This window comes from Cygnus atratus, chromosome 12 (genome assembly GCF_013377495.2).
Source record: "Cygnus atratus isolate AKBS03 ecotype Queensland, Australia chromosome 12, CAtr_DNAZoo_HiC_assembly, whole genome shotgun sequence".
NCBI classification, from domain to species: Eukaryota; Metazoa; Chordata; class Aves; order Anseriformes; family Anatidae; genus Cygnus; species Cygnus atratus.
The window spans coordinates 6,621,176-6,644,794 of record NC_066373.1 but is presented as its reverse complement, the minus strand read 5'-3'; the positions used below and the strand labels follow the sequence as shown (position 1 = coordinate 6,644,794).

The following is a 23,619-nucleotide window of genomic DNA, read 5'->3' as shown; positions in this document are numbered from 1 at the left end:
AAACTTTCTAATGGTAACAAGTAAGCTCAGGTAAAGATCTTTCTAAGGAGGCCACTTATCTCCGAAGGTATTTTCAACTTGATGATGAACTTGTATTGGAATGCCATAGTGGGTACTCCGTTGGGGTAAAAAATGATGTTTGTCCTTCCAAAATCTCTCTTAGTTCCATTTTCTAGCTTGTTCAAGCTGGTTTATAAATAGTATTAGAGGTGCATTTAGCCTAGGTATCAGTTATATAATATTTCTATAGCTGGTGAGTATTTGAGAGATTTTTATTAGCTGCTTTTGTTTCATTTTTAAAATAAAGTTGTGGTGCTTGGGGGCCTTTCTCTTTCTTCTGAGAAGACAAGATTTCTTCTCCAACTTAATTTGCTAGGCTGTTTGAAGTTTTAGTCAGCTACCTGCACAGGATATGTTATGTTTGTGGCTTAAATTTGTGGAGGAGCCACAAATCTTAAAACACCATTGTTTAGTTAGCGTTGGGTTAGTGTCGCATTGTGGATCTCAGTGGTAAATGATGGGATCCACCTAAATTCTAGATAACTGTTCATCTTTTTGCTCCTCTCTCGTGGTTTGCATTTTTCTTTTGGTGGTACTACATGAATATTGAAAACTCTTATGCAAACTATTTGATGTCTTTTTAGAGCAGGATCTTGACTTAATGCATTTGTGAGGACACTGGAAAAGCAGAGTGTTATCCCACAAGAACCAGATGAAGAATGCAGAGCTTTACTGTAGCTTACAATTTATGCATTACCAACCAGCATACATCCTGCAGTCATTGCAAGATATGATACTACACATTGGCACTGCAGTTAGTGCAGCGAGTGTTGTACTTAGTGAGAAATTTGTGTTTTTCAGTAAGTTTTACATTCCACGTTTTTAGTACAGCATGTCTTTAGATTGTGTCCAGCAGTAGAATTTGCTTTGTATGCAACTGTGCAGTCTCAGAACACTTAAGAATTACCTGGGCTTCAGCAGAAGAAGCGCTACTGCTCAGACTTGCTGAGTGAGCTGGAAGTGTTTCATATATGTCAAAAGATTAATCCAAGGTGTATGATGCTTTTGTCAAGATTTTTTTTTCCCTGTTTCTCCCTTAATTCATAATCTGGAATGATCACAAGTGAGCAAGTATATTCTTGCATCAGATCTTTTTTGCCTGTGGCTATTGACTATAAGAACAAGTTGTAACATGTGAAGAGCATCTGAAATAATAAAGAATTGCTGTTTATTGGTACCTGCTGAGTAAACTCATCAGTTGCCTAAGTAGTATGCATGCTATGGTTTTGGCCTGTTCTTTCTTCTAACTAATGTGTAAGCACGCTTAGACAACAATATTTGTTTACTATGGTTCAGCTCTGTTGGTGTATCTACACACACATGCAGTTGACCTATATTACAGACACTAAGAACTATGCACACTTCTTTGTTTTATTGTTTTGTACCCCTTGTCAGCGGCATACCAAGGACAGCTGAAGCATTAGTGAAATAAGCCTTGAGCATGTACTTCTGTATGAGGCTAGGACATAAGGAATCCAAAACTATGAAGCTGACGTACAGAATGCAAGTGATTAAGATGATATTATGGCCTACATAACTTGCATATCATGATACATTTAATATTGCTGTAGTTTTGGGCTTTCTATTAGACATTATTTACCAATTGCTGTGGGGTAAGGATTAAGAAGAAAGCAGTTCTGGGGTTTACGTTTGTTATGTAACTATGGAACTGTTAGCAAACTGCTTTGAACATGTCTGTATCGTGTAATGGATTCCGATGCAGCAGTTCCTGTGAGCTTTAGTGTGTCTACACTGTTTTTTAAGGAATCCATGTGGAAATACTAATCGCTAGCTTGAGCGGAGTCTTAACTGATTTTAGAGCTTACTCCTGGTTAGCTGAGGATTTCAGTTCTGTGCTCTCTTTTGTGTTGTAGATATTCTGTTTAAACTCTTTGCTTATTTTAGACTTATTATTTCCCTCCCCCAGTATTTGAAGGAATAAGCAATTACTGTGTTTTTACAACACCAGCATGCTTTTTTTTTTTTTTGAGAGGGAAGTGTGAATATTTCCAAGGAAATATTACTGTCCATGAAGTAGAAAGTGATTGAAAGAAAATATTTCACCTGTACATTTGTACTTAATGTCCAAAAAACCTCATCATTTTTATTACTGTCAAAATTAGTTTAATTGATATATTTGAAAATAACTTCATGGGAGCTGTAACTGTTAAGAAGCTTTAAGTTTCAAAATGGGTAGAGCAAAGATCAAGGTGTAAGGGGGTAGAAAATGGAGAAAAATGCATTTTGAATTATTGCACTGCTGGATGCTCAAGATCATTTGGAAAGTGCTGAAGATCTGATGCAAGATGGATAAACAAATTATTTTTTTTCATTTATCCATATATGCTGCTTTAGGATAGCAAATTTTAAAAATAGATCAGCAAACTATTGAATGATATTGTAATTGATTTTGTCAGTCTGTTACTAGGAATCTAATGTAGCTTGCCAAGACTTTTTTTCCCTCCAAGGAGTTGAAAAATTGCCGCATACTCCAAAGACACTGGTTACTAAGGGAATATTTGGATGTCATCAGCCATCAGCAGAGGTAATGTTTTAATGGCATCACGCATACTAGCTTCTCAGATGTTACTTCATTGCATTTATATTTCCTAGTGTGCCTCTAAAACTGGGAGACTCCCTCTGCTCTGTGCTTCTTCAGGTCACATCAGAAAATGTTTGTAGTTCTTTACGAAGTTTCTGTTACTTCATGCTAATACAAAATTATGAAGAATTCAGGCAGGCTGTTCTAGAGTAACTGTATACAGCGTTCTGTATACAGAAACAAAGTGGTGCTTTCTATACTTCTTCATCTGGTATTTTCTTCCCACTTAAGTCCTTTTCAATTTTCAGCTTCTGATGTGCTGGCAACTTCCATTCATTACTGAATAGACATATAGTCTGTAAGAATTTCTTAGATCACATACCCACTTTCTTAACCTAGTTCTTCAAATTGCTGCAAAAAGTGGTAGAAAAGTGGTATACTAAAAAAATTTAGAATAATAAATAATTACCAATTCATTAGTTTTCATTAGCAACTTGGGAAAGGTTAATTAATTGCTTTTTTCTTCTGACAGTGCAGTATAAATGTTCTTCCATCTTTCTTTTTAAGCCAAAGCAAGTTTAGCCTGAGTATCACATTGAAAATTAAGATAACTTTATTCACAATAGAGCCGGTGTAGTAAAACAAAATAAGACTCTCACCACATACTCCAGTTTTACAGTCCTTCTGGTTTTAAAAGTTTCTTGTTCCGTGTACATTTAAATTTGAGTACTGTAAACTGGCAGTTTGTTCTCTTAAAGTCTTTAAGACATATTTCAGTGTGAACAATTAAAGCAGCATGTGCTTTTGCACGTGTGTTTGTTTCGTTTTAAAGGTCTCAACATCAAGTTATAGAGAATACTTCTCCAGCCTGCTTCTTGGGAGTGAAACCATACTTTCTAAGTTTTCCACTAGAGGGCTCTGTTGCTCTTTGAAAATGTTAAACAAAAGCGACCTGGTGCTTTTTCTTGTTTTTAGTAAATGCTCCTGAAATTTCCTTGTTTATATATTCTTAATTATCGGGGCTAGAATTCAAAATTTTAAACAGCATGTCAGCTATTCCTGTAGGTTTTATTTTGTAGAAAGTCTTGGTCTTTTCAACTATGTGTAAGCAATCTTGTTAACTAAATTTTTTTAAAGAATCTTTGATTTTAACATCAGATAGAAAAATACATTAGTTACACTACTGTCTGTGTCTTCTGTATATATTGCTGTTTGTTTTTAAGATTCACATAGCAACGTGACCTTGAAACTGTTTTATTTTCTATACCGGCTACAGTTGCATTTAACCTTTTGTGACTGTTAGAGTATGAACAGTGGCAAAATGTAAGTGGTATTGTGGTATATTATGAAAGGGCAAAATATGTATGTTCTGTGCAGTTGGATAGATTCCACAAGTTACTCTCTTTAATATTTTTCCAAGACTTTTGTCACAGAACTGCATTATCAAAAGCAAACTTCAAGCCTAATTTTGTTCTTTTGCTATGTGAAGGTCAAAAGAAATTTGTTAATCATTTTTTATAAGCGATGCCCAGATCAAGCACAGATTGTTTCAAGAAAACGAAAAATATTTTTGGCTTTGAGCAGCTTGAATTTTTCAAATGCTGAAGAAAATCCAGAAGCTTCACTTATGTTATTTACTATATTGTTTTTCTTGATTGTGCTTTACCAGAGACGCTGTAATTTTATAATAATTGAAATCTGTTAGATTATTTCTTCAAAATAATTGTCAGTTAACATTTAGTTAAATGGAATTCTCCCTTATCTGGCACTTTTATTGCTGTGAAATGCTGTCCCTTAGCCAGGAGAAAAGTTGTATAATGGGTATTGTTAATCAGTACTTAAAAGGTGAGTTGCTGCTTCAGTGAGTTTTCAGTCTCCGTATACTTCTGGTGTGAGAGGTTAGCTTAATTTCTTTTATTATTATTATTTTTTTTACTGATGCCAAAGGCTGGGAGGTGTGCTTATAATTTATCAAAATTAAACATCTGCTTTATGACTTATCAAACTGTTTTGGATAACCGGCCCTCTAATTTATGAATGATAAACAGCCATTTTCCTGTTCTATTCGTCTCCCATAGCTTTTTTCTATTGATGACTAGTGTATTATATTTCATGTGGAAAGTTAGCTTAACATAGTTAATAATTAAAAATATGTGCAAGTTAGCTTGTAGCATGCCATTTAGTTTTTCCAACCCTAGACGTTTAAGTTACAGCTAAAAATGATTAGTAAATTTTAGCAGAAAATGCCATGTTGTAATAAAGTGTACTTTTACAAACAAAGGAAATGCAAAGCAACCTCTCCTTTTTGTTAAGGACTAAAATACAGTTAGTAGCTACATTCTTTCATTGTTCTTTAAAACTGATTGATGCTACATCTGTTGCATCCCCTTAAACAAATGTAACCGATACTTGAAGATGGGGTATGTGTTACTGGGTTAAGAGAATTACACCTAAAACTCTTTTTTGAGCTCAAATATCAGAACAGAATTGAAATGCATTGTAGATTTATTTATTGAGCTGTATTCCAAGTATCAAGTGTCATAGTTGATTGCAGTGGGGGTTTGCATATGCACACAAGCATAGCTAAACACTGAAACTGTAGAAGGTAATGTTTTTACAATAGGAAAATTGATAATTAACTTAGTATTAATCATTGTGGTAACATGTAAATTATTAGATTTTATTCAACCATGGTGGTGCCTTTGTGATAAATGCAAATTGCATAGCCACATAATTTTATCACATGCCTTTCAATGCATCACCTGCATCTAATTCAGAAATCTTCCCTTGTATAGGGTGTTGTAGGTGTGGTCAGTCTTTGTTGCATTTCTTATGCCAATTAAGTAATGTCTATTTAATTTTGCTCCCCTTTTGTGTAGTAGCTTAAACTTTTAACTTCTTGTTAAGATCGTTTAAAGTCTCCAATGCATGCTGGGCTAGCTTTCACCAAAATGCTCCAAATCGATCAAGAATGGAGAGAGATGAGAAGTACTTATGCAAAAGAACACCTTAATTTCTTAAGAAGTAAAAAATTGCCCAGTACCTACAGTGAAGAGATTTTTGTGAATATGGGGAATTGTTCTAGTTGCACAACATGCAGAGATTACTTGTGGACAATATAGCATTTTACTGAGGCTTGCTTTTCAAAGATGGTAGCATTTGCTGAATCCTAATTAAACCAGTGAATGGTCTCAAATGAGTCAAACTCAGATCATAGGGGAGGAATAAAACAGACCCTTACGAATACCAGTGAGTACTCTCATTTTAATAGTATTAGTCTGACCGTCTTAAGTATGTTCGTTGTCTTTAACTGTATTGCGTGGAGTTTGGTGGTCTAAGCTTGCAGATGTTTTGTCTGAATCTGTCAGGGAGGAATTACTCAGCTGTGGTTTTTGAACTAGATCACAAATTTTCCTTGAAAAATGTTTGTTTTTCTTTGAAAGCACACAGTTTATTTTATAATTTCTCTCTTCTGTTTTCAGATGAGATGGTTTTTAAAATTATACAACTGGCAGAACTTCTACAAAGAAACAGCTAGACAGTGCTCTGCTTCAGTTTCACATTGATTTCACGTGTGGTTTTAGAATTTGTCTTATGCTGTAGCACCTGAATTTTACCAGTCAGGAAAAAAATCAGCCTGTATTTGGTGGATAGTTTTTATTGGACAAAATAATCTCTAAGAGAAAATACATCTGTCTGGTTTTGGTCTGCATTGTTATCTTTCTCAGTTCTATTTACTTTGCTCAAAGATCTCTTTAGGTGTAAACCTCTTTTTGATATGTTTTATAATGGAGAATAAACAATAATTAGTGTTTTTTTTTTTTTTTTCCCCCTCAGTAATTGCCTATTATTTGCATTCCTTTTTCTTTTGGGAGCAGAAAAACAGGGTACAGAATGGGGAACAGACTTGTGACAGTACTTCTTGAATGGTCTTTTCCTAACATCTAGATTTTTTCCCCCCATTTAATGAAAAGAGTTTGTCTGAATCAAAGACAAATTTATTCCTGTAGATTAGTAAGTTGAAACCTCTGCCGAGTTTTATTAAGACTTTGTGTATGTATTTCTATTGTAGCATGATGTACAGAGAGAAGAGAAGTACTGGAGCTTTGCTGCGATGCATCTTGTGTTCTCACTTAACCAGCATGACTTGTTGTGGTGAATGAACTATTACAGCCTTTGCATGGTTGTATGTTTTCATGCTGGAAGTGTTTCACATGTGGCGAACTGGAGTGGGTATTATTTATGAATGTTTGGTTTCAAAGCTTATTGTGAGGCAGACAGACCAATATATATCACCTTGGATTATTTTTCTTGGGCAAGTCCTAGCTATCCCTGACATTATTTTCATGAAATAGTTCTGCGCTTTTGAAAGCATGATAGAATTGTTCTTTGATGTATATTGTAGCTTTTTTTTGTGTGTGTGAATCGTATGCTGCATATATCACGTGCTTCGCTACTACAAGCAGTGCAGTGTGTTAACAGAGAAGCACTGTTGGCCAGGGTGTAGCCAGTTGCATGAATGCTTTGCACTGGCAGAATAGAATAACCTCTACTGGGTAACTTTTTTCTCATGAAAAAAAAATAGTTTTGCAGATGTAACTTTTACAGCAGGACCTTCTGCCAGCACAGTTGTGTTTTTTAGAACTGTATTCATGCCATCCTTTGCCAGTATCACTGAAAGTTTGGTTTTAAGCCCTTTTAAAATGTGGCTGGGTGGGGAAGGTGAGGAAAAAGTCATCCTTTAGCCTAATAGAGTTCTGTATCAAATATTTAGGAATGTTCTTTTTGATTTCATGTTGGTACTGTGGCATCTATAGACTCATTCTCATGAGGAAAAACAGCTTGCTTACTGAAGAATTCAGGGAAAAATAGTTCAGAATAATCAGAGGCTTACTTTTAAAGTACTGTGATCCACATGCGTGGACCAAACTCAGCATTGATTATCTTAAATCACAGAAATACCTGTTCTCTAAACTACAGATATCTGTAGAGGAGTTTTTTTGTTTTGTTTTGTTTTTTTTTTTTTAAAACATGTCTTAAAAATCCAAGCTTACTTTACTATTTTTTTTTTTTAAAGTATTTTCTTTGTGAAAGTCCAAAACGTACTAGTAGGTATGAATTTTGCTATACCAAAGCTTTTGGGGGAATGGGAGTACAGATCTTCTCCAGGAGAGGCTGAATCTTGCAGGCAGTGTGTTGTTGTTGTTGTTGTTATTATTATTATTATTATTATTATTTTTAAACCAGAGTACATTATGTGGGTAATTGGTATAGAAAAGCACAGTTTATGGAGGGGAAAATAAAGTGCCTGTGGACATTCTAACTCCTCATGGTTGTTAGTAGCTGTCAGTCAGGGGTTAGTCCTGATGTATTTTGAACAATTAAAGTACTGAAAGCTATTTTTTTAGGCTTTGAATAATCTCAACAGAAGAGGGTTCTTGTTTTGTGACTTTAATTTACGGTGTGTGTTCTGAAAGTTATGGTAGGTCATAGTGATCGAGTCTCTCATGAGTACCACCGCTCTGTTTTTACTCTGGCTTCATATTGTGGAATACTAGCATTGCTCTGTTTTACATAAGGCTGCTACTGTCTGCTTGTTACATACTGTAAATATTAAAAGGTCCTCTTGGACTTACGTAATTTATTTTTCTTCCCGAATAAGCTGAAAATGGTGTCAGATGGACATGAAAAAGCAATATGAACATTTTGATGAATCTATTTATTACTTCTGTAATGAGTAGTACACATGGTTGGTTAGCCAAGTTATTGAACTTCATCAACCTTGGCTGAAATTCACAATGCATGTGAAACTTGTTGTAACATGTAAGAAATTACATCTGAGCGGAAAGGTTCAATAATGATTACTACTTGTAATAGAATCTTTTTCACAAAGGATGGGATTGGACTGTACGCCTGTGCTTATATTTTCTGGAATTCATTTTCCAGGGGAATAACATATCTGTAGAACAGGAGCCTTTGTATGTGGTGCTCACTTTCTTGTCTAAGAGTTAAAGACTTTTCAATGTGCTGCAATATAACTTAATCGTTTTCCTGTCTTTTGAAATATTTAGTTTCACAAAGGTTTTTCTTGTTATAATGCTGCATATTTCATAGTCCAAAAATGAAAAGATCTTTTTGCATAATTTGGTCTGTCTGTCTTTGACACAGAACTTAATCTCTGCATCATCTTGTGTCATCATGTTTTGAAGCTGATTGCATGACAAGAGTTTAAGTAATCTCAGATGTACATTTTTATCTTTTTTGGAATGCTTGTAGATGGTGGGGACAGAAGAAATTTATAAATGTGTACTGTTCTCTAATGGAAGTCTATTCCCAAACATCTATTAACTTTTCTAGATACTGTCAACTCTAGTTACAGCATTAACACGTACATTAACTGATGTGTTGTTCTTGGCTAATCAGGTGACAAATTCTTAGTATCTATACCTATGCCAAGCAATAAGGTCACAAAAAGTAAGGCTTGCAGTATCTTGCATCCCTTTTAAGCTCCTCGTGATTGATTGTGTCAAGGATTTATAAGGTTTTGAAATTCAAGGCTGAAACAGTAATCCCCACCAAGAAGAAAGTGAAAGACGTAGGTAAGAACTTGGGAAGATGAAGAATGAAATCCTGACCTTGCTGAAGTCAGTAGAAAACTCCTATTAAAATTAGTGAGGCCAGAATTTTACCAAAATCATAGAATATGTGAGAATAGTACTATGAGAAACTGTTCTTACATTCATCTTAATATCTGTAATATGCAAACATTTCTAAAAGACAAGATGTGATTTAAGAAAATAAAAATGTGATATTGGCTGTATTTAATGATTCCCAGAGAAGGCAAAGCCAAAAGCAGTTTCATCTTCTGACTTTTTTTTTTTAGTTTAATGATAATTGCGGTTCTTGGTTCTGTTAATGACCATGCACAGTCGTATGCCTTCCTGTTGTTTCCCTTTTTTTTTTTTACCCCTCAGTGAAAGATCTTTTTTTTCCTTTTTTTTTTTTCCCCGTGATCTTTAATATGTGAGATCTTTGTAGCCTTCTTTTCAGCTCTATAGCCTCACTTCTTGTGTTTATAACATGTAGCTGGTTTTGGTTTCTTCCTGTATTCTACACAGTGACTTTTGCTACTTTATCTGTTGCTTCAGAAAACTCCCTACAAATTGACTCTTGAAATCTGAATGGTTTTGTAGTAATATACTGTACATTTATTCTCCATTTAAGTATAGCTACTATGGATGCTGTCTGTAAGTTACTATTCTTAATGTCTTCTTTATACTGAAATAACAAGTAAGGTTGGATTTTTTTTTTCTTAGTTGTTGTCCTACTTTCTTTACAGTAATAGTAGTTGTGCAAACAACCAACCATCACAGTTCACTTTTGGATATCTTTACTTCTTTTGCATACACTGTAACTTGAGGTTCAGAGAAATTAATGTTGCTTGGAAAAAAATGAAAAAATGTCTACGTTACAATATCATTGTAGACGATATCTTTTGCCTCCTCCATTATTTATTCTTTAAGTAGCTTTATCAGATATTCTTTAATTGGATTTCCTTTGTTTTTGATATCTAAACTTCAGTCCATAAAGTTTGGAGGGGGGGGGTTGTTTTTGTGATGGTTATTCAGAAAGCTGCCTTTGGGCAAAAATGCACGTTTTGTGTAAAAACTTACAAGGAGTATCTGTAACTCCCTTCCAACACAGCCAAATTAGAGAACAATACTATATTGTGTGTTCAGAGATCCAGGAACCTTGAGAGGTTTTGATTATAAACCTCTGCCACCAGCAAGTATGAGCAGTGTTTCTTGCTTCTGCTACAGACATTGAGTGCTACTTAGGATTTTGGGAAATATGTGATTAATCTTGTTTCTACATATATAGCAATTTATGGCTAGAGTAATTGACCAAAGTTTACAGATTATGTCAATGTCCATATTCCAATTTGAAATGGAAATCAGATTGTTTTGTTATGGGATAGAAAGTATACTTCATTGAGAACGAGTCTAATTCTTCAGCAGAATGAGTAATTGAGATATTGAGTAGAAAATACGGCAACTAGAAACGAGTAAAGAAAGCTCTTTGGAAAAGTATTTGTTTGGGTCTGTATCCAGCTGCAAGCAGTTGCTGAGAGGTATAAATCTTATTCTTGTTGAAGGATTTTTAACTCTGAAGGTAAATTCGAACTATTTTTTGGTTTACTGAAACGTGGTGAAGAGCACGTAAAAACTGTTCATGACCTACTTGGCAGCATACTTTTGGCATCCTAGGTGAATGAAGTCTAGGATCTGTGAGAAGGCATCTTAACTGTATCTGTTTCTCAATCTAATGTAGTCCAAGGAATAGAGACCTAGACTTTGTGATTGGTTTTGTATTTGTTAACTTGTTTTTCAGCAGTATTTATGTATCAAGAATGTAAGGCAGAAATATGCTTTATAATGGTGTATGGTGTAATTTGATGAACAAATAACACTTAATAGACTCTGATGTACACAAACTGAGTCATTTACCTGAGGAGCTTGTCAACGACAAAGCAGACTGAATATGAGATCAGGAATTGGACAATTTCCTGGCTTCCCAGTTCCTGGTTTCTGTGTGATCTTGAGTGAATTATTCAGCTTGATCCTGGCTAGCAATCGAAGTAATGCTTTTTAACTTGCTTCACAATAATGTTGTGACTCAACGATTTTAGAGTACAGTATCACTGTCACAAAACCAGTAAGTAGGTTGTTTGAAATGTTTTCTATGCTTTTTCCCCTGGCAATTTTTTGTATTTTATAGATGTAGATTTTATAAGCTTATGTATTTTGGTATTTAACATCCCCTTCCACAAACTGGCAAGGTCAATTTTTTTGGAAGATGAAAAAACATCTTGAAATAAAAAAATGTGGCTTTAATAGGCTGTTTACTAGAGAAGATTGAGTCACAAATCCTTCAGATTTTGGGTGGGTTGCCAGTGTTCCAGCTGTTAGCAAACAGGCCTTCGAATGTGTTCATCTGCACAAATACACCCTAGTTGTGGTGGGAGAAGATGCATGATATGCTTTCGTGCCCTACTTGAAACTGGGGCAAAGAGGATTTGGACTTTTTTTTGCCCATGGCCTTACATTATATTTTAATGACATCTAGTTCTTGCTTGTTTTCCATTCTTCTTGCTTTTGTGTATAGACACTTTTTGTTAATACTCTTCTTGTTCTTCATCTTTTGTTTCAGAACTCCATCTCCTGCCTTACTTTGTATGTCGGAACCACATGATGGATCATTTGAATTACATAACAGCTTCCCATCTCCCTCTTTCCTTCGTAGTTTAAAGCACACCCAAAAGGTTTGCCAATTTTGAACCTTGGGAGGTTGGTACCCATGCTGAATAACATCTAATCCAGAAAAAGTAGGATTTTACGGAGGTAACTCAGGACTGTGCATTCCCAAACCTACAAGTCTGTTATTTTGCCCTTTGCTAGCTATCTCTTTGCTTGCACCAGAAAGAGCGATGAACTGCATCCTTCCTGTATTCAGTTCTTTTCACAGGATCCTGAAAAGGCTCTTGTATTAAAATCTTCCTCTGTTGCTTAACTGAGCAAATTGTATTACCTCACATTCCCCAAGGACAGAGGTGGGTAGTGACTGCCAGAAATCAAGCAGTGTTTTAATGTTCAGTCCACTCATCTTTTCCTTTTCTTCCCCTACAATGTGAGTGTGAGCTCTTTAGGCCGGGGTGTAGCTATGTATATTTAATTCTCTAAGATATCTTTTTTTTAACCTAAATTGTAAACTGTTCAGGACAGCACCTTGTCTTATTATTTATTTGTAAAATGTCTGGTATATATTTTAAACTGTTTGTGCAACTGATCTAAATAAATATCAAGTTTGTTTTAAGAAAAAGTTTGGTCTGATTTATGCTGTAGTACTTTTTCAGTATCTTTACATAAAACTGAGTATTTGTCATGAAATAGCTTACAGATTAAAGAAAGCTTGGAGGATCTAGCACTTTAGCTGACAGCACAGTGTGACTTTTAATTATTCTGCCTTGGATGAAATATTTCTCTTTATTAAATTTACTTCTTACATTAACATTGCGCTGTTGTACTTGCCAAAAGGAGATTCAAAACATGCAACTAATTTTTTTTTGTTATGTTTAATTAGGGCTCAGCTCAGCAGTACAGAAACCTATGATACTGTTGGCTTATAGAACAGAAGTGCACTTGAAAAGAAACGAGACAACTTCTGGCTTTTTTCTCCATTTTTGCTTTGGTGGGAAAAGCTCTTGTGTTGCCTAAAGCTACTGCTGATGCAAAGAGCAGCTTTAGAGAGAGAGTTTGCCAATCCCATTTCTCTCAACTCAGAATATGTTTTTTTAATGTGATTATTTAAAAAAAAAAAAAAAAAAGAGACTGTCAAAGGTTGTCTTAAATTATCTGGTCTTATTTCAGTTATTTGAGAAAGGTTGTGTGGGAAGGTGTTTTAAAAATAGCGGTAGTGGGGAAGAAAGCCCCAAAAGCTTGTTCGGGGAGATGAGCTGAAGGAAATAGTCCCTCAAAACCACATTCATAACCTAGCTGATTCTAAATATCTGATCAGAATTTTTTATAAACCCAGTTATGAATGATTTTATGCTGGCACTTTTCCACAATGCAAACCCATCAAGGGGGTGTGAGGATTAGCTAGACTCTGGAGTCTCTTTATAATTGGTCTTTGATATTTGCTACTGATGTTAGGTAAATCCTTTGTTTTTTTTTTTTGTGTGTGTGGTTGTTGTGACTTCTGTTGCCATTGCTTTGTAGCTTGCCTCAGCCTTGTTATAATGAAGCTACAGTAGGATGCACAAAAAGTTACTTCCTTAATGCTGCATTCAAGTACCGGCACTCCTGTATAGACTGGTTTTATTTAAATAAACAAAAACCTGGTCACTTATCTGTTTGACTAAACACTCAGGAATGGTTACTTACAGGGAAATCCTGTGGTCTGAATGTCACATCAAATTTGACTACTCGGATCTCATCTAGGTTTCTTTGAGATGCTACTTTGATGTTGACTTAACACTGTAAGCAGATTTATCATTTTCTGCTACTCTAGATTTTGCTTAAGTGGTTAGTTTGAAAGTGTTTATTTTGCAGTAAAAACAAAAGGAGTGTACTAACTGTAGTCTAACAAAATATTTTGTTTGTCCCTTATGAATATAAACATGTAATTCTGAATAGAGTAATTTTTTTTTTTTTAACTAAAATTGGGAATATAAGTCACATTGAAATGATTCCTGCTCATTTTAGGGCAAAGTTGCTAGCTTAGGTTTCTTATAAAATACACGCAACTTTTTTGTTTAATTTATCTTGGTAATAATATATTTAGAATTACTTTTAGCCTATTTTTTTCTAGAAAATTCAAAGCTATGTGTCAAGTTGCTGCATATTCAGATGCCTCTCTTCCCTCTGTGGTATGATATCTGTTACAAAGGAAATATTTTATGAAAATGAAAAAAATGGAACTCTAAGAAATTCTCTTGAAACATTACATTGTAAAGCCAAATTCTGATATATTTTAAATGCAATAATTGATTTGTGTTAGGCAAAACTGTCTGACTTGCTTGCAGGAAACCACACTGTCATTTTCAAAGACAATCAAAAGAAAACATGAACTTATTCTATGCTTGAAGAAACACTGAGAATAAAAAGTTCAAATAGAAGAATCTTCATTTGTAGATGTGATGCTAAGATATGACAAGTGTTTGTGTCTGCAAATGACTTGAGAATTGGTAAAAATGCTACTTCAGGGTAACTTCTGTTGGACTGATACAATGCACTGCATTTCACTAGAGGGTTTGTTCCAGACAGGAACCCTTGGCTGTAACTGCAATGTTTATATTGGATGGTAGCACCTTTACAACGTAAGGGATAGGAAATGTGGTTTTGAGTCTGGGCTAGACCATGCCTTTGGATAGCTGATATAACTGTCAGTGTTTAATCTTCTCAGCTGTGTTAAAACTGAAGTCCAAGCTGTGTTCGTGTATTGTGTTTTTTAAAGTGACCTGGCAGGAATCTTTGGGCAGTAGAGCTAGAGTGGATACCAGATCCAGCTGCAACTTTGTGGCTCTTACTTGTGACATATTTGTAATGAATGCACCTCATGTACTCACTGTTTGTATTGGCTTGCAGTGTCTTCAGTTATGGATTTACCTTTTTTTTTTTTTTTCCGCAGATGAAACGTTTTTAATTATTTAGAGGAACTGAGACACAGATCTTTATAAAAATTATTCTTTATTGATGGGATTATATATTTAGTATTGTGATACCTTCAGATCAACTACAATACCTTGAGTTTTGACAATGATAATGGCAGTGTGCTTATTATTGGGAATAACTTTCCGTGCCCAGAGCAGTACATTGCAAAGTGTAATGTGCAATGAGTGCATATTTTTTAAGTTGGCTGGATGGAAAACAGAACCAATCCATTAGTCATCCTGTTTCATTTTCATTGGCTTTTTCTGTGGCTCACAGCTCCAAGAAAAACACCTTTGTCCAATCTATACATAAAGGGAGAGGCAGGATGTACCTTCATATAACAACAAACTTTCAAATGAAAAATACCAATTTGTGGTGTTACCATGTGCCTACAAACAGAAGCAAAGGTACCATTAATATTTCACGCAAATTGCTTTTTAAAATTTAGTCTGCTAATATCTTGGTGTTTTATTTGCCTGAGAGCTTGCATTTAGAGCAACTTGAAAAATGTCTCTCTAAGATTTTATCCTAAATACCCATATTGAGACTGTATGGTTGTGGCCAAGCAATTCTGATGCAGAATGCATGGTGCTTTTGGGGCTCTGAGAAGTAAGTGATGTGATGATTCACATAGGGCTGCCATCACTCCAAATGAAAGATCTGTTGGATGATGCACCCTTAAGTCACCAGCACAGGCAAAGATAGTCTTAGTCTCAAAAGATTCTTCCCTAAATCACATGTCAGTATTGCAGTATTCAACCAGAAAAGCAGCTTACATAACTCCAAATTCCTCATTGCTTTAGCAGGTTTGAATCTGCTTTACTCTTTGTATTGAATGAGAAAATCTGGTCTGTTGTCAGTGGTGCTTAGTTCTTTCAAGCTGAAGTAAATCTAGGGGTGCATATGAGTGAAGTCTCTTTTCCGTTTATAGTTCTCTTGATTAGGTCTCAAAAGTCACAAACAACTCATCTGTTTGCTGAGATAGTAGCAGTGGGGATGAGTCTATTTTGTATTATAAAGATGATTTTGTTCTTCACTGTTTAACCTTTCTGCAGTTTACTCTCCTTTGTAGTAAAACTGGATTTAAATTGCCTTTCATTTAGGTTGCATGTTTAAAAACTTATATATTTTTTTTTTAAATTGTGTCCTCTTCTTTATTTCCATCCCTTTTAGCTAAAACTCAAGTTTACTGTTGATCCAAGAAGAAGGTTTTGTTTTCAAAGCAGAGGATGACTGAAGGAAGTAACATCTGCTTGGAAAAATAGTTTTGTGATACTTTTATTACTTTTAAATTTAAGAAGAAAATCAGCTATGAGCTTTAGATGATAATCCGGTGTTGCAGATGAGCTTCTGATGGTTGAGTAAAAAATGTTGTGGCTTATCAAAATATTCAGGGTTTAAAAAGATGCATGCATGCTGAGCTCTGTTGATTGGCTTAACGCTGCCAAGAGTGTGCTAGCCATTTGCATGGCTTAGGTTTTCTAGCTAGGTGTTGGATTTGTACTGTAGAAGCATATTGGCCAAATAGAATAAGAATACTTTCCTTGTCCCAAAAGTCTTAAAACCAATGTGAAACTGAAGTGCTGTGTATTGGTCTGTGCTGAGTTCAAGAGGAAGTTTGAGGTTTTTTTTCTTCTTCTTCTCTCCTGGAAAAAACTCATAGCGAGGAGATGACAAAAAAAAAAAAAAAATCCTGCTTTCTACATTCTCTTTTGTATCACTTCTGCTCGAAGGAAGGAGTTCGCTTGTTTTGTATACTTGTTTAAACACATGCTCTCGATCTTGTGGCTGTACTGCCCTTGAAAGGAGGAGGCCGAAATGCTTTCTTTTAAAATTTGCTTAGTGTCAAGAATGTTTTAATTGAGGTTTCATATTTTCTGGATTGCATAATTTTAAAATCTGTCCCCTTTACTATATGAAGGTTATGTAGAATTATTGTCCTTTCCCAAGAATAACCAAATTGTACAAGTAAACTTCCTTTTCACGGGAAGTGGGAGGATTTTTGCTTGTAATATAATGGCGTATTTGGGGGGGGAAAAAATCCTGGTCTTCCAGCTGCTAGTTTATAGGGGAATGACTTGGTATAAGTCTCTCTTCTTCATTTTGTATTAAAAGAAAATACAGACATTTAAACCAACCAAACAAAAAACCGACCTAGATGTATTCTGAAAATTAACTTTACTTTGCAAATTGGACTTTTCTGTTTATAAAGAACTTAAGAGGTGTTTGCTGTAATTCAGAAAGTAACATGAAAGTTTGAGAACAGTGTAGTGGAAAAAAACAAACTGACCACAGCTGGGAAAGTAATATACACTTTTAGTGGTACAAAATGTTCATGCTTACAAAACCAGAGTTGGTTTTCACTATTCTACAGTCCATAAGTAATCCATCAGTGTACAAAAGACCAGAAATATGTAATACAAACAGGCTAATGCTTTTCACTCTCAATTCCATAGACTACTTTTGTTCACTTACTTGATTTTGCTGTTTACTGTAGTGGAAGGGAAGAAGGTTTTCTTCTGCAGTTCCTTGTAGTTTACATTCAAACTGACTGTGACATAGGGCTCAAGGAAGGCTAGAGTCATCACCACTTTAAATCATTACTGAAGCACAAGGGAAGAATCTCAGGGCCTCCAGAGTTGTTCTATTGATGGAGAGAAGGGAAGAAATGATTTTGAAGAAACTAAAAGCAAACAAACCCTGTAGGCTTTTAAATAGAGGACTAAGCTGTTGGAAAGAAAGATGGCATCACGGCTGTTCAAATGGGTTGTAAATGACAGATCCAAGGTATCCCGGAGCGTTTCGGAGAAGGCTGAGAAGCTGATAAGTCGTGCGCTTTTCTGAAATGTTTTTGAATTTCTTCTTGTGTATTAAAACATTCTTGCCTATTTTGGGAATTAAAAAAATGTTGCTTTAAAACATATATATGTCTGATGCAAATTCTTTACAAACTGCCCCACAAGCAAAATGGACTCCATGCTGTCCAATTTGATATAAACAAGAAATTGTTGAATTACTTTTCCACACACTGAATTACTTTGTTTTATAGAGGACTTTGCACTGCTTGATGGAGTCATATACTCATCTGGTGTATGTTGAGTTGGCATTAATTGAGCGATGCTAACTGCTCATTAATTAGCTGAAAATCTGTCCCCAACCTTGCTGATAGTAGTCAACGGCAGATAGACAAGTATGTGAGAGCATGGGGTTGAAAAATGATCATAGACTATGCAGATTGAAATTAAGTGTTAATTCTTGAGCCTTTGAAAAGCACAATGTAAGTAAAGCGCTGAAGGCTTTTAAAAGCCTCTAGGAAATCCCACACACTTACTATCCATGTAGCTCCTGTTAGTTCTGCTATCCGTCCTCTGGGTTAGCTTTTGATGCTGAGAGCTGTGCTGTAATGTGTTATCCTCATGCATTTCTTAACCAATATTGTCACTCATGAGTGTCAAATTAGAGCTCATTCAGCTAGAGCAACAGCAGCAAGAGTAGCCAGCCTCAGGAAGGTCTTGTCTCTTGAGATTTCCAGGGCAATCGCTTGAAGTTTGTCTTAGTTTTCTAAAAACAATTGCTGAACAATCCATTGTATAGAGGATTTACATCTGATACAGCTGCTGTTCCAAAGCATATGAGATTTAAGCATGTTGCTCTTCTATCACGTTTGGGGGAGTATCTGCCTTGTTCTTTGTAATTGGCTGTCCTTAATGTTCAAGTATGTTCTGTTTTTTTTTTTTCCCAAGTCCTGTTCCTCAGTTAAACAAACAAACAAAAAACCTGACAACTAGTATGTAACTAGTATGTATAAAAGTATATTCAAGTCTCGCAACTCTTTTGGTGCTGCCTGCTTTGAAGTCCAGAGGATATGAATAGTTGAAATTGAGCACACAACAGCAACACGTTGGGCTCTGCACAGGCTCCTGCTGTCATACACCCTTTGCCTGCTGCTGGAGCCAGGCGCAATGTCAATGACAATAGTTTTGGTGGCAGTAGATGGTGCCATCTGTTCTGCGTGGGTCAAATCAGCTCTGCAGCAGCAATACATCAGCACTGCGGTACAGGGGAGATTCACCACTGGAGATGATGATTTTTTTCATGAGAAAGAAAGTGTTATCATTGCTGTTAATGTTCCTTCGTGAAAGGGCTGTGCCATTGTAACAGCACATACTGGTGCTTGCGGTCTCAAAGTGAAATTGTTTTAAAGAAGCTTTTGGTTTTTTTGAACTCCACAAGTTGCACTTATGGGTAGAATTGAGGTGGTTCTGATCTATCAACTAGGCACTTCCTTAACATAAGCATCTTGATTTCTCTTTTTATTTAACCCTACTGTGAATTTGTTTGGAGGCTTTAGTATTTTTGAGCGTTTTTGATGTTTGTGATTCAACTTCGGTGTATGAAACCACATTCAATGTGTATTTTGATTCAATGAAGTTTTTGTAGACAGGTAAGGCTTCTCTTTACAGAGTTTAAATAGTTTTCCACATAAAATACTCAGCCTTGTGGGAGGCTAAGGTTTTAAAAAGATTTACTCTGTTGACAACACAGCTACATTTTGCTGAAGGACAAATAGTGTAGGCGAACTTAGATTAACACAATGAGTCTGTTGATAAAAGTTTTTCACTACTAGAGAAGCTTTTTTCCCCTTCTATGTGTGTGAAACTGGAGGAGGGAAGACGAGTAAAAAAAATTTGCAGGAGAAACAAATTGCTAAAGCTGTAAAAAGGAGTCAAATACCAAGGTACTTCCTAAATTTTGCTTCACAAGTTTCAGCTTGAATTTGCAGCTCTCTAAGCTCCTTCGTAGTTTCTTAAACTGTGAAGGTAATTAATTTTACTGCTTATTAGGGACTTTCAGGCCTGTGAAGATCTATTTTTGTGGCATATCTAAAATGCTGAAGTCTTGAGAAGACTGAGCAAGTTGGTAGGTAAACACCAGTGAAATAGTAATTGTGGAACCTCTTATTCTTAATAAATTTCATCTGGCAGACAGTCTGAAAATGCCTCTTATGGATTGTGCTCTACACAAACTAAGGAAGACAAAATAATAATAGTTACATGCAATCCCTACCTATAAACAGTAATTCAGTGGTTGAATGGGAATAATTCTGTGGTTTGGGGTGGACCCATCACCACTTGGCTTGTGGCTGTGTTTTGAATGGAAGGATGGACTGTTGGTTAAAAATTCTCCAAAAAGGTGTTGTGTTTTTTTTAAGCACATAATTTCATGAAAAGTTTCAGAACATGTCTGCCTAAGGGTGAAGAACAGTACACTGGTAGTGCAGAGAGGAGCAAGTCCTAAAGGAAGGGTTTTAAACACTCCAACTTTGTAGGGAAGAATCCAGGTGGTATTATTAACTAAATCTGGAGTAATTAATTCAATTTTATTTTTTTCTCAGTTTAGTTTATAATGAAAATCAAGTTAACAACTGTAACTGAGAATGACATGGAATTTATTATTTTGTACAAAGCGTGACATGGGGTAGAGTTAGCAAAACATCATCGTGCTTAGCAAATTAAACTGGCTGTCAGCTCTAGGTCTTTGTATAACAGAAAAAAATGTTCCCAGGCATTCCATCTAGTTTTTAGCAATGTGATAAGCTGGTAGAAATAAGTGTGTTTTTTGTGCAAAACAGGAAGCATACAGCTAGATGTTGTACATCTGATGATGGTACAGCATACATGTTGTACCACAGCACTATTAGCTTACATTAGCTATATGAAAAATTCTAATTAAATACACTTAAGGTGGAATTAGGAACAGGGGAAATCTTTGCATATGCTGTAGCTGAATTCATGTGCATGCAGTGAATTACCCAGGTAATTAAAGTTGCTTGGTACAATGAATGGCTTTAAAAGAGATGCAAGAAAATTGCATGGACTTAAATACCGTAAGTATGTAATTGCAGAAAATGGTCTAAATTTGTCTTGATGTCTGTTGCTTCTATAACATAAGTTATGTCTTGTGCTCTTAATTTTTTTGCTCCAGGGTGTTTTGGAAGTGAGACAGCCTATCTTAATAGTTTTTTTGGTAAACAATTTTTAAAATGAAAACATGAATATGCTTTACATGTCATAAAGCTACAACAAATATTTCTTCTCTTTGACTTGTTCACATGCTCACATTTTTGGGCATTTCAGTTTGAGTCTTCGTTTTCTAGTTTAAGCTTGTCTAATTGGAACTCATCAAGCAATGTTATGCCTCTTTCAGCTAGATGGAAATTTCTTTCACTGTTAAGAGTTCTCCATGGAAATGGGTACCCAGTGATACTATTGAATAGATCACAAACATGTGCTAGCTCACCCCTGATAGAAACCCAGTTTCTGGCTCAAGTCTCTGCACTTTATGGGCATTTTGCACTCCCAAGAACTCATCATCTCCTAGTGTAAATTGTCACAGATCTTTCCAATTAAACAAGGTTTATCTTGGACCAACTTCTGTGCAGCTTTTTGTTAATGAATTGGACAGTGAAACAGAGCACACTTGCATAGTTTGCAGATGATGCAAAAGGAGATAGCTGCAGCTCTTGGTGGACACTTCCATAATTTGAACTGATCTCCTCAAATTTCAGAACAGTCCCAAATTAACTGACTATAATCAATCTGAAATCTGAAGCGTCCTTTTGGAAAGGAGAAATTAAGTGCTCAGATTCAGAATGGGGAAGAACTGATTAATAGTATTGCAAAAAAGATTGTGTACAGAGGCTTAGAAATTCACTGTGAAACTGTATTCTGTGTATGGAAGAAAAAAATGGATATACATTAATGCTGCACTTTAACTGCAGTGAAATGTGAACTATCTGCCCTCTTGTTTTATAGATTTAGAAAGAATATGTTTGCAGATTAAGTCATGCCAGTAAGTTACCCAAAAGAGGGATTTTTTTCATAGTTTAATTTTTCATTGTGTCAGTTGGTTCATCCAGTCACCCGTTTAGCCCTATGATACTTCATCCAGTATATTGAAACTGCATGGTATTTGATTATTCATAACGAGAACACTTGTGAAAAGTTGTTCCCCATCAACTGATGAAGGGACAAAAAATGAGGTGAATTTGCACGGAGTATTTAAACAATTTTAGGAAAGATTTTAAAGTGCTTGGGTAATATAATCTAATACAGTATTTTAATCTACCTAGGCAAAACCTCATTTTCTAAGAATGAACTCGACAGCTGTCTTCTGGGGGTGGTTTAATGCTTGCGTATTTCTCAGGTCCCTGTTTTTGTGCAGAAGTGTTTGACAGGTTGCGTGCTGGTCAAATCAGAAAAAGAAGCAATTATCCCCATGTGATTTTTATTCTTATTCCCTTATGTGATTCCTGCTGCCACAGGTGGTTCTCAAATTTGTGTCAAAGGCCAGCTGTGCATCTAAAGTATGCAGATCTTGGTCTCAGAATACTCAATCGCTTGCAGCAATGTCTTGCAGTCTTGCCTTTTGGCTTATTCTTCACAGTTAGACAAGTAAGGAGTTAAGTATAGCTCTTCTTTCTAACTGAAGACGCCAAGACAGAGAAATTTGGTTCAAGCCTCTCGCACAATATATACAATTGTAGCCCCTAAGACCCTGCTCAAAGTGAGGTCTGTGCCTTTTTCCATGCATGCTCTGAAAAGCTGGGTCCAGGTGACTAGCAGGCATGTAGTCAGACTGCAGGTAGGGCTAGAGTGCTTCAGCATGTGGCTCACCTTTCAGGTAATTTTATAGCTGTTTTGTCACTTAGATCTATTTCTGACAGGGAATATGTTTTATCATAGGTTTTGAAACTGCAAAGTCTTTTGCACTGCATGGGGCTTATGTTATCCTGGCCTGCAGAAATATGTCAAGAGGCAATGATGCTGTACAACGCATTCTTGGGGAATGGGTAAGTGTCCGACGTTAAGCTATGTTTTTCAGGATATGAAGTCTTTTGTGCAGTACAAGCAGTTAAATAGATGTGTTTTCATGTAAGATCTAAGGAAAAGGGCATTTACCTTATTTTTGTAATATGCTGTTCAGTCACTGGTGCTTGTGACAGATTTTTCATTTCATGCGATCACATTGGGCTGCAAGGCTTTGCATGCTGTCATCTATGTGTATACAGAAGTTTTGTAGCGGCTAGAAAGTTTGAAAGAACCACTGAGGCATGTTTCACAGGTTGTAGGACAGTGTGATTCCAGAACTAAAATGTATAACTCACTGAAGGAGAGTGTACACACTTAGGTATCAGACAGCCATTTTTTTTGCCTGTAATTTATGTACTATGGGAGATTTTGGGGAATAATCCTTACACTTTTCAAAACCAAAAATGCTTTTCTATCTTCCCTGTCCATCATGCAAAACACCAGCGCTGCTAGGCAGTCTGTCTCAATGTTTTTTTTTTCCTTCCTGTTTCTTCCCTCTTTCATTTTTCTACACTTTGTCATGCTAATACAAGCCCCCCAGTGCTTTTTATTCCCTTGTTTCTCTCTGACTCCTAGCTGTCCCCTCCCCCCTTTTTGGGGGGTCTTTTAAGTCCCTTATTAAAATTTATTCAGTGTTCTTAATTTATTCCTCCCGCAATCATTTACTTGCTGGTAAGGATAGCAGGCTAGTTTTGCCCAAGCTTGCTTTGACTGCTGACTTAAGATAATCTGTTGACACAATCATATACACTTTACTTGAGTAATAAACTGCAGGGTCAGGTTCTTGGAATTTTATTTCTGTCCTGCTAGAATTATAGTGATGAGTGTTTTAGGTCTATTTCCCAAGCTCTGAAAATATTTCAGCTGCTCCCAGATGAGATGGGAGAGCACTCAGTAGTATTAATATTTACACGTAAGTAGTCTAGAGATGGTA

The 23,619-nt window shown here is 35.8% G+C and overlaps 1 protein-coding gene across 3 annotated transcripts in view; it reads left to right on the top strand.

Annotated features, from left to right (window-relative positions):
• Positions 1-23,619, top strand: part of WWOX (WW domain containing oxidoreductase) — a 510,213-nt gene that overhangs the window by 5,655 nt on the left and 480,939 nt on the right. For all 3 annotated transcript variants that reach the window (XM_035543238.2, XM_035543240.2, XM_035543239.2), the window contains exon 5: positions 22,560-22,666. In XM_035543238.2, the coding sequence (XP_035399131.2) occupies positions 22,560-22,666 (107 nt within the window). The remainder of the gene's footprint in view (positions 1-22,559; positions 22,667-23,619) is intronic.